Source organism: Phaseolus vulgaris, chromosome 1 (genome assembly GCF_051622355.1).
Source record: "Phaseolus vulgaris cultivar YP4 chromosome 1, ASM5162235v1, whole genome shotgun sequence".
Taxonomy (NCBI): domain Eukaryota; kingdom Viridiplantae; phylum Streptophyta; class Magnoliopsida; order Fabales; family Fabaceae; genus Phaseolus; species Phaseolus vulgaris.
In genome coordinates, this window is record NC_143498.1 from 7543076 (window position 1) to 7557858 (window position 14783).

General features: G+C 34.3%; 1 protein-coding gene across 5 annotated transcripts in view; it reads right to left on the minus strand.

Annotated features, from left to right (window-relative positions):
- Nucleotides 1-3053: 3053 nt before the first annotated feature.
- LOC137813368 (protein TIC236, chloroplastic) overlaps nt 3054-14783 on the minus strand; it is a 52895-nt gene continuing 41165 nt past the window's right edge. For all 5 annotated transcript variants that reach the window (XR_016519121.1, XR_011081421.2, XR_011081420.2 and 2 more), the window contains exons 20-23: nt 14383-14630; nt 14052-14243; nt 6553-6825; nt 3054-3559 (exon numbers count right to left, since the gene is read on the minus strand). Coding sequence is in view for 2 of the 5 variants with exons in the window: in XM_068615562.2 (XP_068471663.2) it covers nt 3413-3559; nt 6553-6825; nt 14052-14243; nt 14383-14630 (860 nt within the window). In the remaining 3 variants the exon portion in view is untranslated. The remainder of the gene's footprint in view (nt 3560-6552; nt 6826-14051; nt 14244-14382; nt 14631-14783) is intronic.

Here is a 14783-nt window from a genome sequence, read left to right on the forward strand (position 1 = left end):
CTACATCCATTCCTCAGCACACCACTGAGAATAGTGCAGTCAAACTAGATTACAAAAACAACCAAAAGTGTTAATCTTGAACCCTTTAAGAACACACAATACTCTTAACAAAACACATATTTTAGAAATGCTACATAGTACAATATTAAAGAATGAATTTAGAATACACATGGATTTTACACAAATGAAGAACAATAGAAAAGATAACCCATATCCTACTTCACACCGCAACAATGATCCAAGATTGAAATGATTCTAAAACAGTTTGATTTTCCCTCTTGAAAAGTGTTATTCAATGTTGTTATTATATGATCAGAAATACATTTTTATATAGACTTTTGAAAGAGTGTTGTTATAAACAGTTTGATTATTTAATTAAAACAGTTTTAAATCGATTAAAAAAGTTTGAAAATAATAACAATATTTTTTTAAAATCATTTAATTGATTTTTGAAACTAACTGATTATTCTCATTTTCTGTTAAAATCACCACATAAAAAACCAGTTCATTTATCAAAATAGTTAATTGTTTTTACTTAATAGAAAAGACAAAAAGAAAAGAAATAATTTTTAAATATTTTAAAAACCTTTAAGTGTTTTCAACCGGTTGATGCGATAAATCAATCTGTTAAAATACTTGTTGTAGTCATCAGACTTAAACAAAAGCTATCTCAACTGATTAAGATATGAATCAACTAATTAAAATTAACACATATTTGAAAAAAAAAACATTTAAAGAAGATTTCAAAAAAAATTAACTTGGATAATAACTGGAAGCAATTATCAATACAAAATTTACCTAACTAGACACACACTACAACACAGAACATCATCAAAGCCTCTTTGAGCACTCTAAGCACTTTAAATTTGGTTATCTGCTCATTATTGATCATGGAGCATCACTCCTTAAGTAGTTGAAAAATTTTAATTTTACTTTTTAAGATATAAATTCACACCCGATAAAAGTAATAGTATCATTTATTGATCATTTTAGTTTTCTCTTTCTTAAACAAATGTATTGACATGTTCACCTAACCTTTTATCACATAAACACATCCTTGCTAAGATAGCTTCCATCTTCATCTTCCAAAATCTAAAGTTATTCTTATTAGAAAACTTCTCAATGTGTGGCCATGTCTTCAGACCTTTCTCTTTTTTTACTCTTTTTCTTTGTCCCAACAAACAACATCAAATGTTAGGTTTTTTAAGTGAACAAACTCGAAACATACGTAATAATGGAGATTTTGATCAATTAATCATGAGTCAATCCCTATAAGAGACTTCACATCACTTCTAATCCAAAATCACAAGAAAATGAGTTTGTAGATCTTTCTCTTTATACATTGTTCATTTTGCTCATCTCCACCTAATGTGAAACTCTAACTCCACATTAAAATTCTTTACAAATCTCAAACTTGTATAGTCACACTTCCTATGCCAAACCCAATATTTTTCTTGTTAAAAGAGACCTTATGTTTTGAGACTCAAATTTATTTTATTCAATATGCCTTTTAAAAAAAAATAAATAATAATACTAGATTAGTTTTTACTATACATTCGTTTTTTCTAAACGAATTATAGTATTCACCACACACAATTGATTTAGACTCAATAGCTTATATTTCTCACCATCGACTAACAAAACGTTATCAATATAAAAAAAATCTATATGTCTTTCTAATGCCTACTATCTTACCTTTTTTATTTTTCTTAATATTATATTTTTCCTTGGCACTTCTTGGTTTAAATACGACATTGTTTGAAATTGAATAAAAATATAATAAAATAAATAAAATTTTCATTTTATTTCAAAAAATCAAGAGTAAAATTTGTCAAAATATAAATTAGGGGTAATATTTATAGAAAAAAGGATAAATTAATGGAAAAATGAATTAAAGGAAAAATTGAGTTTTTTTCACCTATAAGTGAAGGCTAATTTTTTTAATTAATAAGAGAAGGATAAATTGAATATATTAAAAATGAAATTTCAAAAGCAAATCTCTCCGTTTAAGTTAAAATCTTATATTTGGCACATTTGTCCTATTCGTCTTTCTTACAAGTTACCAATTTTATTCCACTTTAATTATATTTTCCCCTACAAAACAACATATTGAAAACCTATTTCTGACTCATTAACTTTCCATAAAAGATGCTATAATGAAATTAACAGAGATTAAATTTTAGAGATAACATCTTTATGTTGATGTAGAATAATAATATTGAAGTAGTGAAGGCCTTGCTTAACTTTTAGGATTTTGGTTTCCGCACCATCATTACTAACTACATCCCCACTACTAAGTGAAAAGACTCTAATACCCTTTCTCACCTGAAAAAATTAGTTTAGAAAATTTATTTCAGAAGATATTATATATGTTCTGTAAATCTTGTTTCAGAAAACTTATTCAAAAAATTTATATATTTTATAAAATCCAAAAATTCTTTTTTGGATTTGAGATAAATCTACGAATTATATAATCCAAATATATTCTGGATTAGATAATCTAGAAGCTAATCTCATATTCAAACAAAATTTTCTTATGTAATCCATAAGCTAATAACACATTTGAAAAAAGACTTCTAGATTACATAATCCATAAGTTAATTTCATATTCAGAAAAGACTTTCAAATTATGTAATTTAGAAGTTAATCACACATTTGAAAAAAAAAACTTTCAAATTATGTAATTCAGAAGCTAATCACAAAAGACTTCAGAAGCTAATTACAATTTTTTTTTTTAAAAGTTATGGATTGTGTAATCTAGATATTAAAGAAATTTTTTGAAATACAAAAATTTATAGAATTGACATGGAGGTGCAAGAAGCAGTCTATTGAAAGTCTTATGCTAAGCACACTTCTAGTTAAAAATTGTTTCATAAAATCTTAAAATATTATTCTCCAATTAGTAACATAGTACATTTTCTAGAGCCTACCATTAAAACTAAGACAGACTCACACTGCTTACATAATCTCTTAAACAAGTCATTGTGAAATTACTTGGACAATTAAGGATGCAAGTTAGTTTGAAGATTCTGATACAGAAAATAAAGCACTGCTTTTATCCCTGCATGCTTTTCAGCTTCATGTGTCATAAACAATCATGCTATAATTTCTTTCATTAAAGTTGAATTTATGTACAAAACTACTGGCTGAAATGTTCATGAATTAAGCATCTACATATTAACAGGCTCAATTTGAGCAAAAAATATGCATCTATACTACCTTTTTCACATTCAAAAAGCAACCCAAAAATCCCCTTCCCCTTTAAACATAATAGGTAAGGGAAATTTGGAGTGAAATGTGTTTAAGCTGCTTCTTTTAACAAGGAAAGAGTTGCAAAACACATTTCCTGTTTGCTACTATTAACAGTGATACAGTTGTATGTGGTTGGGTGGGGTGGGGGATGTAATGCAAGTCAATCTTGGGATGTAGCAGAATATTCAAAAAGAAGGCGTTTAGATGGAGCAGATTGCAGGAGCACTCGCAAACGACTTGTAAGCAGATAGCTCAATGTCCATTGCATTGCCATCTCAGACTCCTTCATTTGCCTAACGATGGTGGCCTGAAACAAAAATGATAGCAGGAATCTTCAGCTTTAACATTGGAACAGGTTCTCAGTGAAAATTAGAGAAGTATTTAAACATCTCCTTAATCGAAACATTATATTTAGATTGTAAAAAAAATTACAAAAAGGTATTTAGTTTAGAAACAATCAAGTGAACAAGTGAAGAAACCACTTAGCATTAACAATGTTCAAGTGATTAAAGAGTAACTAACCACTTATTATTCCTAAATTGGAAAGGTTGTCCCAGACATTTATTTTTCTGTAATTCCCTAAACTCCAATTCCTCTTTAATGTTTCTGAAACTTTATATAAGGACTATTGGGTTCTAGACTCTGGTGCAACAGACTATATAACCCCTTATTCACCTCTTTTTACATCATATGTTTCCCTTTCTGGTAACCACATTATTGTTGTCAATGGAACTCGTCTCCCAATAACTCAAAGTGTAATGTTTCTCTTTTGCCATCCCTCAACCTTAAAGATGTCCTTTATGTTCCAAAACATTCTAATAATCTTATTTCCATTCAAAAAGTTACCCATGACCTAAATTGTTCTATAACCTTCTTTCCCACTCATTGTGTTTTTCAGAATCTTACCACCGAGAGGACGATTGGAACTGTTAAGCAAACAGTGAGATCAACTTAGTACCAATACACAAACGGGTACCTCTTGTCTTCATTCTTGCATTACTTTTGAGTCTTCTCAAATTTGGCTTCTCCACCATCCTCTAGGACATCCTTCTTTTTTTGTCCTAAAGTTTATGTTCCCTTCCTTATTTTTCCAAAGTGTCACTTTAGTTATTTAAATGTGATGTATGTCAACTTGCAAAACATCATCGATCCACAAGTCCTCTTAGTAGTACAAAAAGTGTTCATCCTTTTGATTAAGTTTATTTTGATGATTGTACCCGTGTTACATGGATTTTCCACATGAAAAAAAAATTGAAATTTTTACCTTATCGTCAAATTCTTCAATTTGATAAAAACACAATTTGGAAAGTCAATTAAGCATTTGCATTCTGATAGGAGGGAATATGTAAATCATGACATGTCTAAATTCCTTTCAGAAAATGGTGTTGTTCACATATAGAATGAAATGTCCTAATCTGTAGTCGATGTGGGATCTCCAACACACCCCCCTCAGGCCGAGAATGACAGCTCGTGCGTGGGATAACATATTAAGGGTGGTCCGATAACGGCCCGATAGCGGGTGGCCTGATAAGCCCAACAAACACTCGCTAGGATAGGCTCGAAATGGCTCTGATACCATGTTAAGAAGTGCGCTTTTAGCCTAACTCAACCTCATAAAATCGGCTCATGGGCTTATATAGAATGAAATGTCCTAATCTCTAGTCGATGTGGGATCTCCAACAGATATACTCAGACTTATGATGTTAACTATGAGGAAACATTTGCTCTAGTGGCAAAGATGAACACTGTTAGAATCATTCTCTCATTGACAACTTATTATGGCTGGGATTTACAACAATTTGATGTGAAAAATGCTTTCTTGCATGGGCAATTAGAGGAAGAAGTCTACATGGAAATTCCATCAGGTTTTAGACCTATTGAAGAAGGGAACAATGTGTGCAGGTTGAAGAAGTCCTTGTATAGACTTAAGCAGTCACCATGTGTTTGGTTTCGTAGACTCACTCAAGTTATGATCTCTCTGGGGTATCAAAAGAGTCAAATTGACAATACCTTGTTCATCAAGCCTTCCCAGAAGGCAAACTTACTCTACTCTTGACCTATGTTAATGATATGATAGTTGCAGGAGATGAACATGAGAAACAAAATCTTGAAAGAAAAACTTGTTGCTCGGCTTGACATGATGGATCTAGGAAATTAAAGTATTTCCTTAGGATGAAAGCAACTTACTCAAAGAAAGGCATCTGTATCTCCTGAAGAAAGTATGTTCTTGATTTTTCAAAGAAATAGGTAAGATTGATTGCAAGACCACTAGATTTCCTATAGAACAAAACCATAGAATTGGGAGTGATGAAGGTAGTTATGCAGTGAATAAAGGCCAATATCAAAGACTTGTGGGGAAGCTCATTTACTTATCTCACCCAGACCTGACATAGCCTATGTTGTGAGTGTAGTTAGTCAATTTATGCATGATCCAAGAAAGAGACATTTACAAGCTATGAACAAAATCCTTCAATATTTTTTAACAAGTCCAGGAAGGGGATTATTGTTCAAGAGGAATGGAAAACTAAAAATAGAAGTGTATACTGAAGCAGATTATGCAGGGTCTATCACAGATAGAAAATCCACCCCAGGATATTGCATGTTCTTGGGTGAAAATTTGGTGACTTGGAGAAGTAAGAAACAAAATGTTGTTGCAAGGTCGAATGCAAAGGCTGAATTCCAAGCTATGGCACATGGAGTTGTGTTAATTGTTATAGATGAAAATTATTCTAAATGATCTTAAAGTGGCATGTGAAGAGTTTATGCTTCTTTATTGTGATAATAAATCAGCTATTAGCATTGCTCACAGTTCAGTTCAGCATGATAGGACTAAATACAGATAGATCGACACTTTATTAAAGAGAAACTGGATAGTGGCCTTACCACTACTTCTTATGTCCCATCCGGGTTCAGTTAGTAGATCTATTTAGCAAAGGTCTTCCCACTGAATGATTTCATGATCTCACATGCAAGCTAGGAATGATAGATATTCATTCACTACTAGAAGGGTTGTTAGTAGAATTTTAAGTGTACTACAAGAAGTTGTTAGAAGCTGCTAAAAGATTCTAGAAATACTATAGGATTACAGTTCTCTATATATAGATACGGATGTACTGTTTCAAATTAATTAATTATATAACAATCTTCTTTCTTTCAGATTAATCCTTTCAAGTCTATATATATTAAAGAATGTCATAGCTATTTTTTCCCCTCTATTGATATTTGATACAGATTTTTAATTGATTGACGGTAAAACTGGTGATGGAAGCAAAGATTTAAGAGTTGTTTTATTATGATTACCTGAAGACGTTTCCCAAGCTGAACTTCAACTTCTGTACCAAACGATATATTACTGGCAAGTGACTTGAGAGGATCTGCTGTAGGATCAACAGAAACTAAACTGGGAATCTGAGGTGCATATACCAGCCTCCACCTAGCCTGGCCAAACTCGCCCTTCCCTTCTATTCGTGGCATCAATTTTTCCAGAGTTGCAGTTGCAAGCTTTTCAAAAGCAAACTGACCATTTCCTTCCAAAATGGATTCAGCCAACTGACTTTCAAACCTTCTCGCAGCCTGAACAGATAAAAACAATTAATAGAACCATTCTGCCTGAAAATCAAATCACAAACATGCTGATTTCCACAGATGAAATAATTCACATTAACACTAACAAATCTATTAAAAAATCACATAACAGTACTAGGCTCCAAGTGTTCTGTTCCAACTGAAGATTTTGAGAGATTAATCCGCTTAAGGACCCGATCTAATACTAACACAATACAAATAAAGATATCAACTTCTAAGATTTCAAATTATGTATTTCTCTAAGATGATCATAACTAAGATGTGAAATAGATTAAATATCCCCAAGTCAGTTCCTATATAATGAAAATGCTACACATTTACATGATTGAATTCTGTTAGTAATTGCTGAGATGAATTAAATTGTCTTCTTATAGCTGAATATATTTGATTTATTAATATCTATGTTAGAGAAATATGAATTTGCAAATCCAAAAATTAATAATTCAATAGACCACATTCTTTTTCAGAATTGAAGAGCAAGGATTCACTTAGAACAGAACGAGTAAGGATTCATTAGTGTAGGAGCAAGGAGTCTGATAAACTTTATAGGTGTATAAAACCATTTGAAGGGTAGGTCCTTCACTTTTTTATTTCATTTATGGTTCTCAAATTAAATAAATTTTTTCACATTTTGAGCAATTATTTGTAAATTGTTAGTGTGTGATAGTGAGTAGTTTGCTATGTTGTTAGTGATTAGTTAACAGGCCACTGCTACTGTATCTTTCTGTTACAGAGTTTGTTATATCTAACTAACTCCAGCACTCTATAAGTGTGCTTCTCTGTAAATTATGGATATCCAACAATACAAAAGTAGATCTCAGTTTTTCTTTTCTCTTCATCATGAACTCACCATCACAAGACACTTCTATTTGTAAGTGAATTATTTCTCTTCTTAACAGTTTTTGTTCTGTTAGTTAAACAGTTACTGTTATAACTAACTCACTCGGTAACAACTTTACTGTTGTCAGTTATAACTAACTATCTACTAATCACGGAGTCTATATATAGGCTTGTACCTCAATCTCAATAGATATTGTGTTTTTGCACATCATTAATTGATTTTCATTATTTGTAAACTCAATGGTATCATCAAGAGCTCACTGATTAATATTTGTGGCTTCCAACAAAAACTAACCTCTTTCTCCTCCACCTACTATTCACATTGTTAGATATTATTAGATATAATTAGATATTATTTGATATTATGAGATATTATAGATATTGTTAGATATCTCATATTTATGTAATGGGCTTAGCCCATATGTTTCTTTTTCCTATATAAACATAACCCTATGTGTTCAATATACACAAGGGATTTACCCTATTCTTTCTTTTCCTTTAATATGGTATTAGAGCATAAGGTTAGAGTTTAGGGTTTAGGGTTCAATTTTTATTGGTGAATCCACTATTCACTGGAATTTTCCAGCCACCACCCCCACTGTCTCGTCGGACCTCCGCCGGAACTTCGCCGGACCTTCGCCGGAATCTCGCCGGAATCGCTGTCGGAGCCTTCATCTTTGTTGCTCCCGCCAATTAACCGGTGACTGGATTTGTCCTTATCTTTTATGGCTTTTTCCGCTTCCGCTGCCACTATGGCTTCTTCTTTAGTCATTATGCCGGATTCATCTATTTATACTAATTACGTCAATGTTCATCTTTCCATTGACAAATTGGATGGAACCAATTATGACACTTGGGCATCATATATTAAATTATGGCTTAAGAGTCAAGGTTATGTTGATCATCTTACTCATCCTACTCTTGCTGAAAATGAGGTTGTTCGTTGGTCGAAAATTGATGCTCAATTATGCATTGTTATCAAATCGACCATTCACTCATCTTTAAAACAAATTTTTCGTACCTATGAAACATGTTCAGAAGTTTGGGAACAAGCAAAATTATTATACACCAATGATACTCAACGTCTTTATGGTGTGTGTCAAAATCTTCTCACAATTGTTGCTCCCAAACGTCTTGATGGTACAATGGCAGAATATCTAGGTAAAATTCATGCTCTTCTTCATGATTTTAATGAGTTATTACCTCCTGCCTCTACTCCTTCTCAAGAACTAGAACAAAGATCCAAGTTCTTCATGTTAATGGGTTTACATGGTCTTCCTGATGATTATTCTCACGTTCGTGATCAAATTTTGGGATCTCCTATTGTGCCCAATTTTACTTCCACTTGTTCTACCCTTTCGCGTGTGCCAGGTAAACACATCGCTGATATAACGTCTCATGTTGATGACTTTTCTGCTTTAGTATCTCAGCATAATGATCGTACTCGCCCTCACAAGCCGGGCAAAGGGCGTCACAAGTGTGACCATTGTGGCAAACTTGGCCACAAAATTGACAGATGTTATGCCTTACATGGTCGTCCTCCTAGATCTGTTGCGGTTGCTCAAATTGCCCCTGTGCAACCTTCTACCATGGACCATACTTCAATTGATACCCCAAGCCAGCCTGCTATTTTCAATGAATTTCTTAAATGGTATGAGGATCGTCAGAACCCTAGTTCCACGGCTTCTGTTGCACATTCAGGTACATCTTTTGTTGGCCTCACTCACTCCACTTCCCATGGCCCTTGGGTTCTAGATTCAGGTGCCACTGATCACATTACTGGTAATAAATCTTTTTTCTCTTCCCTATCTACTACGGGTTATTTACCTTCAGTTACCATGGCCAATGGATATAGGGTACCATCACATGGTGTTGGTACTATTAATCTTTTTTCATCTTTATCTATTGATAATGTTCTTTATGTCCCTGGGTCTCCATTTAACTTATTATCCATTAGTCGTCTCACTCGTTCCCTTGACTGTGTTATTTCTTTTACCAAAGATTCTGTTACTTTACAGGACCGGAGTTCGGGACGGATGATTGGCACCGGATGTGAGTCTCATGGACTTTATCAACTACAGATCTCTGCACATGTTGGCGCAATTATGGATTCTCCATCTCTCATTCATGCTCGGTTGGGTCATCCTAGTCTTGCCAAGATGCAACAGCTTGTTCCAAGTTTGTCTAATGTGTCTACTTTATCGTGTGAGTCGTGTCAGTTAGGGAAACACATTCGTAGTTCTTTTCCTCGTAGTGTCTCACAACGTGCTTCATCTCCTTTTGCCTTAGTTCACTCTGACATTTGGGGACCAAGTCGTATTAAGTCTAATTTAGGATTTCAATATTTTGTTACTTTTATTGATGATTATTCAAGATGTACTTGGGTATTTTTAATGAAAAACCGTTCTGAGTTGTTTTCTATATTTCAAATATTTTACAATGAAATTAAAAATCAATTTGGAATTTCCATCCGAATTTTGCGCAGTGATAATGGACGTGAGTATCTTTCTCATTCTTTTAAAAATTTTATGGCTTCTCATGGTATTCTTCATCAAACTTCATGTGCTTATACACCTCAACAAAATGGGGTAGCTGAGCGCAAGAATAGACATCTTGTTGAAACAACTCGTACTATTTTAATCCATGGTGATGTTCCTCAGCGTTTTTGGGGTGATGCTGTTCTTAGTGCATGTTATCTCATTAATCGCATGCCATCTTCAGTTTTAGATAACAAAATTCCTCATTCTATTTTATTTCCACATGACCCTCTCCACTCTTTACCTCCCAAAGTTTTTGGGTCCACATGTTTTGTTCATAATTTTAGTCCTGGTCTTGATAAATTATCTCCTAAGTCACACAAATGTGTCTTTTTAGGGTTCACTAGATCACAAAAAGGATATAAATGTTTCTCACCGTCTTTAAACCGTTATTTTATTTCAGCAGATGTCACCTTCAGTGAATCTTCCCTTTACTTTAAGTCTTGTCCTTCTCCTTCAATTTCTTCATCTAATCAAGTTAATATTCCTCTTGTTGTGCCTAGTGCACCTAACAATTCACCCCCGCCGCCAACTCTTCAGGTGTATAGTCGTCGTCAACCGTCTCATCGTCCATCAGCAGACTCTATTTTGGTGCCAACACCTCATCCCCCTCCGGCTCCTATAGTTGAACCTCCGACTGTTGAACCTGATCTTCCTATTGCTATCCGTAAAGGTATACGTTCTACTCGTAATCCCTCTCCACATTATACTGCTTTGAGTTACCATAGACTATCTCAACCCTTTTATACCTGCCTTTCGTCTATTTCTTCTGTATCCATTCCAAAATCTGTAGGTGATGCCTTAGCCCATCCTGGTTGGCGTCAGGCCATGCTTGATGAAATGAATGCGCTTCAGAATAATGGAACTTGGGAACTTGTTCCTTTACCATCTAGGAAATCTGTTGTTGGTTGCAGGTGGATTTTTGCTATCAAAGTTGGTCCTGATGGTACTATTGATCGTCTCAAAGCTCGTCTTGTGGCTAAGGGTTATACCCAAATTTTTGGTTTAGACTATGGTGATACTTTTTCTCCAGTAGCAAAGATGGCCTCTGTTCGCTTATTCATAGCTATGGCTGCTCTTCAACAATGGCCTCTTTATCAACTGGATGTTAAAAATGCTTTTCTTAATGGGGATTTGCAGGAAGAAATTTATATGGAGCAACCTCCCGGTTTTGTTGCTCAGGGGGAGTCTTCTGGATTGGTATGTCGTCTTCGCAAATCCTTATATGGCCTCAAGCAGTCTCCTAGGGCTTGGTTTGGAAAATTTAGCAATGTTGTTCAACAATTTGGTATGACTCGCAGTGAAGGCGATCATTCAGTTTTTTATCGTCACTCGAGTGCTGGGTGTATCTATCTTGTAGTATATGTTGATGACATTGTTCTTACAGGCAGTGATCACCATGGCATCTCACAAGTAAAACAACACCTTTGTCAACACTTTCAGACCAAAGATCTTGGAAACTCAGATATTTCTTGGGGATTGAGGTAGCACAATCCAATACTGGTATTGTTATCTCTCAAAGAAAATACGCATTAGATATTTTGGAGGAAATTGGGTTGATGAATTCGAAATCTGTTGATACTCCCATGGATCCCAACGTCAAGCTTCTACCCAATCAGGGGGAACCTCTTTCAGATCCTGAGAAGTACAGGAGATTAGTTGGAAGATTGAACTATCTCACTGTTACTCGTCCTGATATTTCCTTTGCAGTCAGTGTGGTGAGTCAATTTCTTAATTCTCCATGTGAAGATCATTGGAATGCAGTCATTCGTATAGTGAAGTACATTAAAGGCTCTCCTGGAAAAGGTTTGTTATATGGTCATAATAACCATACTAAAGTCGTTTGTTATTCAGATGCTGATTGGGCAGGATCTCCATCTGATAGAAGGTCAACTTCTGGTTATTGTGTCTCCATTGGTGATAACTTGATCTCTTGGAAGAGCAAGAAACAAAGTGTTGTGGCAAGATCTAGTGCAGAAGCAGAATATATAGCTATGGCCTCGGCTACTTGTGAGCTTATTTGGCTTAAACAGTTACTTAAAGAATTGCAATTTGGAGAGGTTACTCAAATGACACTGATATGTGATAATCAGGCTGCTCTTCATATTAGCTCAAATCCAGTTTTTCATGAAAGGACAAAACATATTGAGATTGATTGTCATTTCATTCGAGAAAAGATTATATCAGGAGATATCAAGACTGAGTTTGTTAATTCAAATAATCAATTAGCAGATATTTTTACTAAACCCTTACGAGGACCTAGGATTGATTACATTTGTAACAAGCTGGGTACATATGATCTATATGCACCAGCTTGAGGGGGAGTGTTAGATATTATTAGATATAATTAGATATTATTTGATATTATGAGATATTATAGATATTGTTAGATATCTCATATTTATGTAATGGGCTTAGCCCATATGTTTCTTTTTCCTATATAAACATAACCCTATGTGTTCAATATACACAAGGGATTTACCCTATTCTTTCTTTTCCTTTAATACACATCTTGTCATTTGCATCTCTAATCATGTTCATTAGAGCTTTTGTCATTAACTAGGGCACATCACCCTCATCATTATCTTATTTCACCGAAAACTCCTGAGGTTCTTAGCGGAACAAGACTTTTGTCTTTAATTTAGGGCACATCGCCTTCATCATTATCTTATTTCAGCGAAAATTCCTTTGAGGTTCTCAGCGGAACAAGAATGTGATGCCAATTGCAGTAATTCAGATTTTCTATGTGAAAATAAAATAAAATAAGGTATGGGATTAATCCCTAGTGTATAATGAACACATCCGGTTATGTATTTATAGATAAGAAACATACAAAACATATGGGCTTAGCCCATTACATCTAACACTCCCTCTCAAGTTTGTGCATATAAATCGTATGTACCAAGCTTGTTATAAATATAATCAATAAATAATTATAATCAATTATAGGTCCCCGTAAAGATTTAGTGAAAATATCAATTAATTGATCATTTTGAACTAACAAACTCATTCTTGATGTATTCAGATACGATCTTTTCTTGAATAAAATAACAATCAATTTCAAAATGTTTGGTTCTTTCATGAAAGAGGGGATTTCAGCTAATATGAATGACAACCTGGTTGTCACATATAAGTGTCATTTGAGTGACCTCTCCAAATATCTGTTTTAAATATCAGTGAATAGTAGACTTGAGAACTATGCATGATTGAGCATTAATTTTCAGCCAACAGGAAACCTCATTTTTAGCAATAGTGACCACACTCTAGGTAAGATGATCAACATAATCATGACTCTTAGCTAAAGCCCAAGTATTATATTTAGTTCTATTCAATTCATCAATGGATAGATGTACATTGACATAATTAGTATAGTGGCAGTAGAAGAGACCAAAGATGAAGAGGAGAGAAAAAACCACTAAATAATCAAACAAACTCCGATTAGGATGACAAGGCGATTTCGACACTAGTAATTGCTGATGGAAAAAGGGGACAGACGCACTGCCACGCATGGTGAAAAGCGGTGGTGGTGACATGAAAAAGGGTACAGACATGCTGCCACACCTTTTTGGCACACCACTTACCTCAACAATGATGGCAAACAGTGGCAACAATGACTGTTTACATGGCAACAAAACTAGGGCTCCAAAGATTGGGGGCTCTGATACCAACATGAACTAGGTAAGGAAACAAATAGTTATTTTATAGATAACAATCACAACCAATTATATTCTTATCACCTCCATTTGTAACAATCAAACTCTTTCAAAATAGGAAATAGAAAAATGTATAATGAATAGGAATATTCTAAAGATATTTTTCTCCTAGCCGAATGTTTACCTCAGTAGGTGAGAGTGCATCCTGTTCCACAGAACGTGTTGAGGTCACCACAAGTTTTTCCTGCCAATTGCTAGCTCTACCTTGAATTCTGAATTGCCACTCAGATCCAACCAAAGCTAAATCAAGCATGGGATCTAATCCATACTCTGGCTCAAATTTTCCAATGTTTAAATGCTCTCGTTTTAACCTCACCTGCATTTGAAAAGGATAGTATGAACATAAACAACATATTAATAAATACTAAAGACAAACCAAAAGAAAACTGGACTCAAAGAAATCACACTGAAGTGTACAATTTGCAAGAGTTGCAAAAATAAAATGTTACACATACCTGTGTGGCAACTAGATCAACTTCACCATTCTCAAATGTTAGTATGCCTCTAGGTTTTATCCATTTGGGATGGGCTAGACCATTTAACTCAAGCTCTCCACTTACACCGAAATTAAGAATCAAAGGATAAACTACCTTCAACTCTGGTCCAAGCACAAGCTTCAAATCATTGAGACAGATTTCTACATTTGGTTTAATCTGCACTTGCTCCATCTGCTTTTCAACCTGAGTTGACTTATTAACCGTCACTGTTGATTTCGTAGGAAAGAAAGTTATCAATACATGTACTAACTGCCATTGTGAATAATATAACATAATAACCTGAACTAAGTCATGAACAGTGTAAGCAAAAGTAGAAGATCAAGGAATCAAATTATTGATCCAGGTATCTCCTAAGGCTT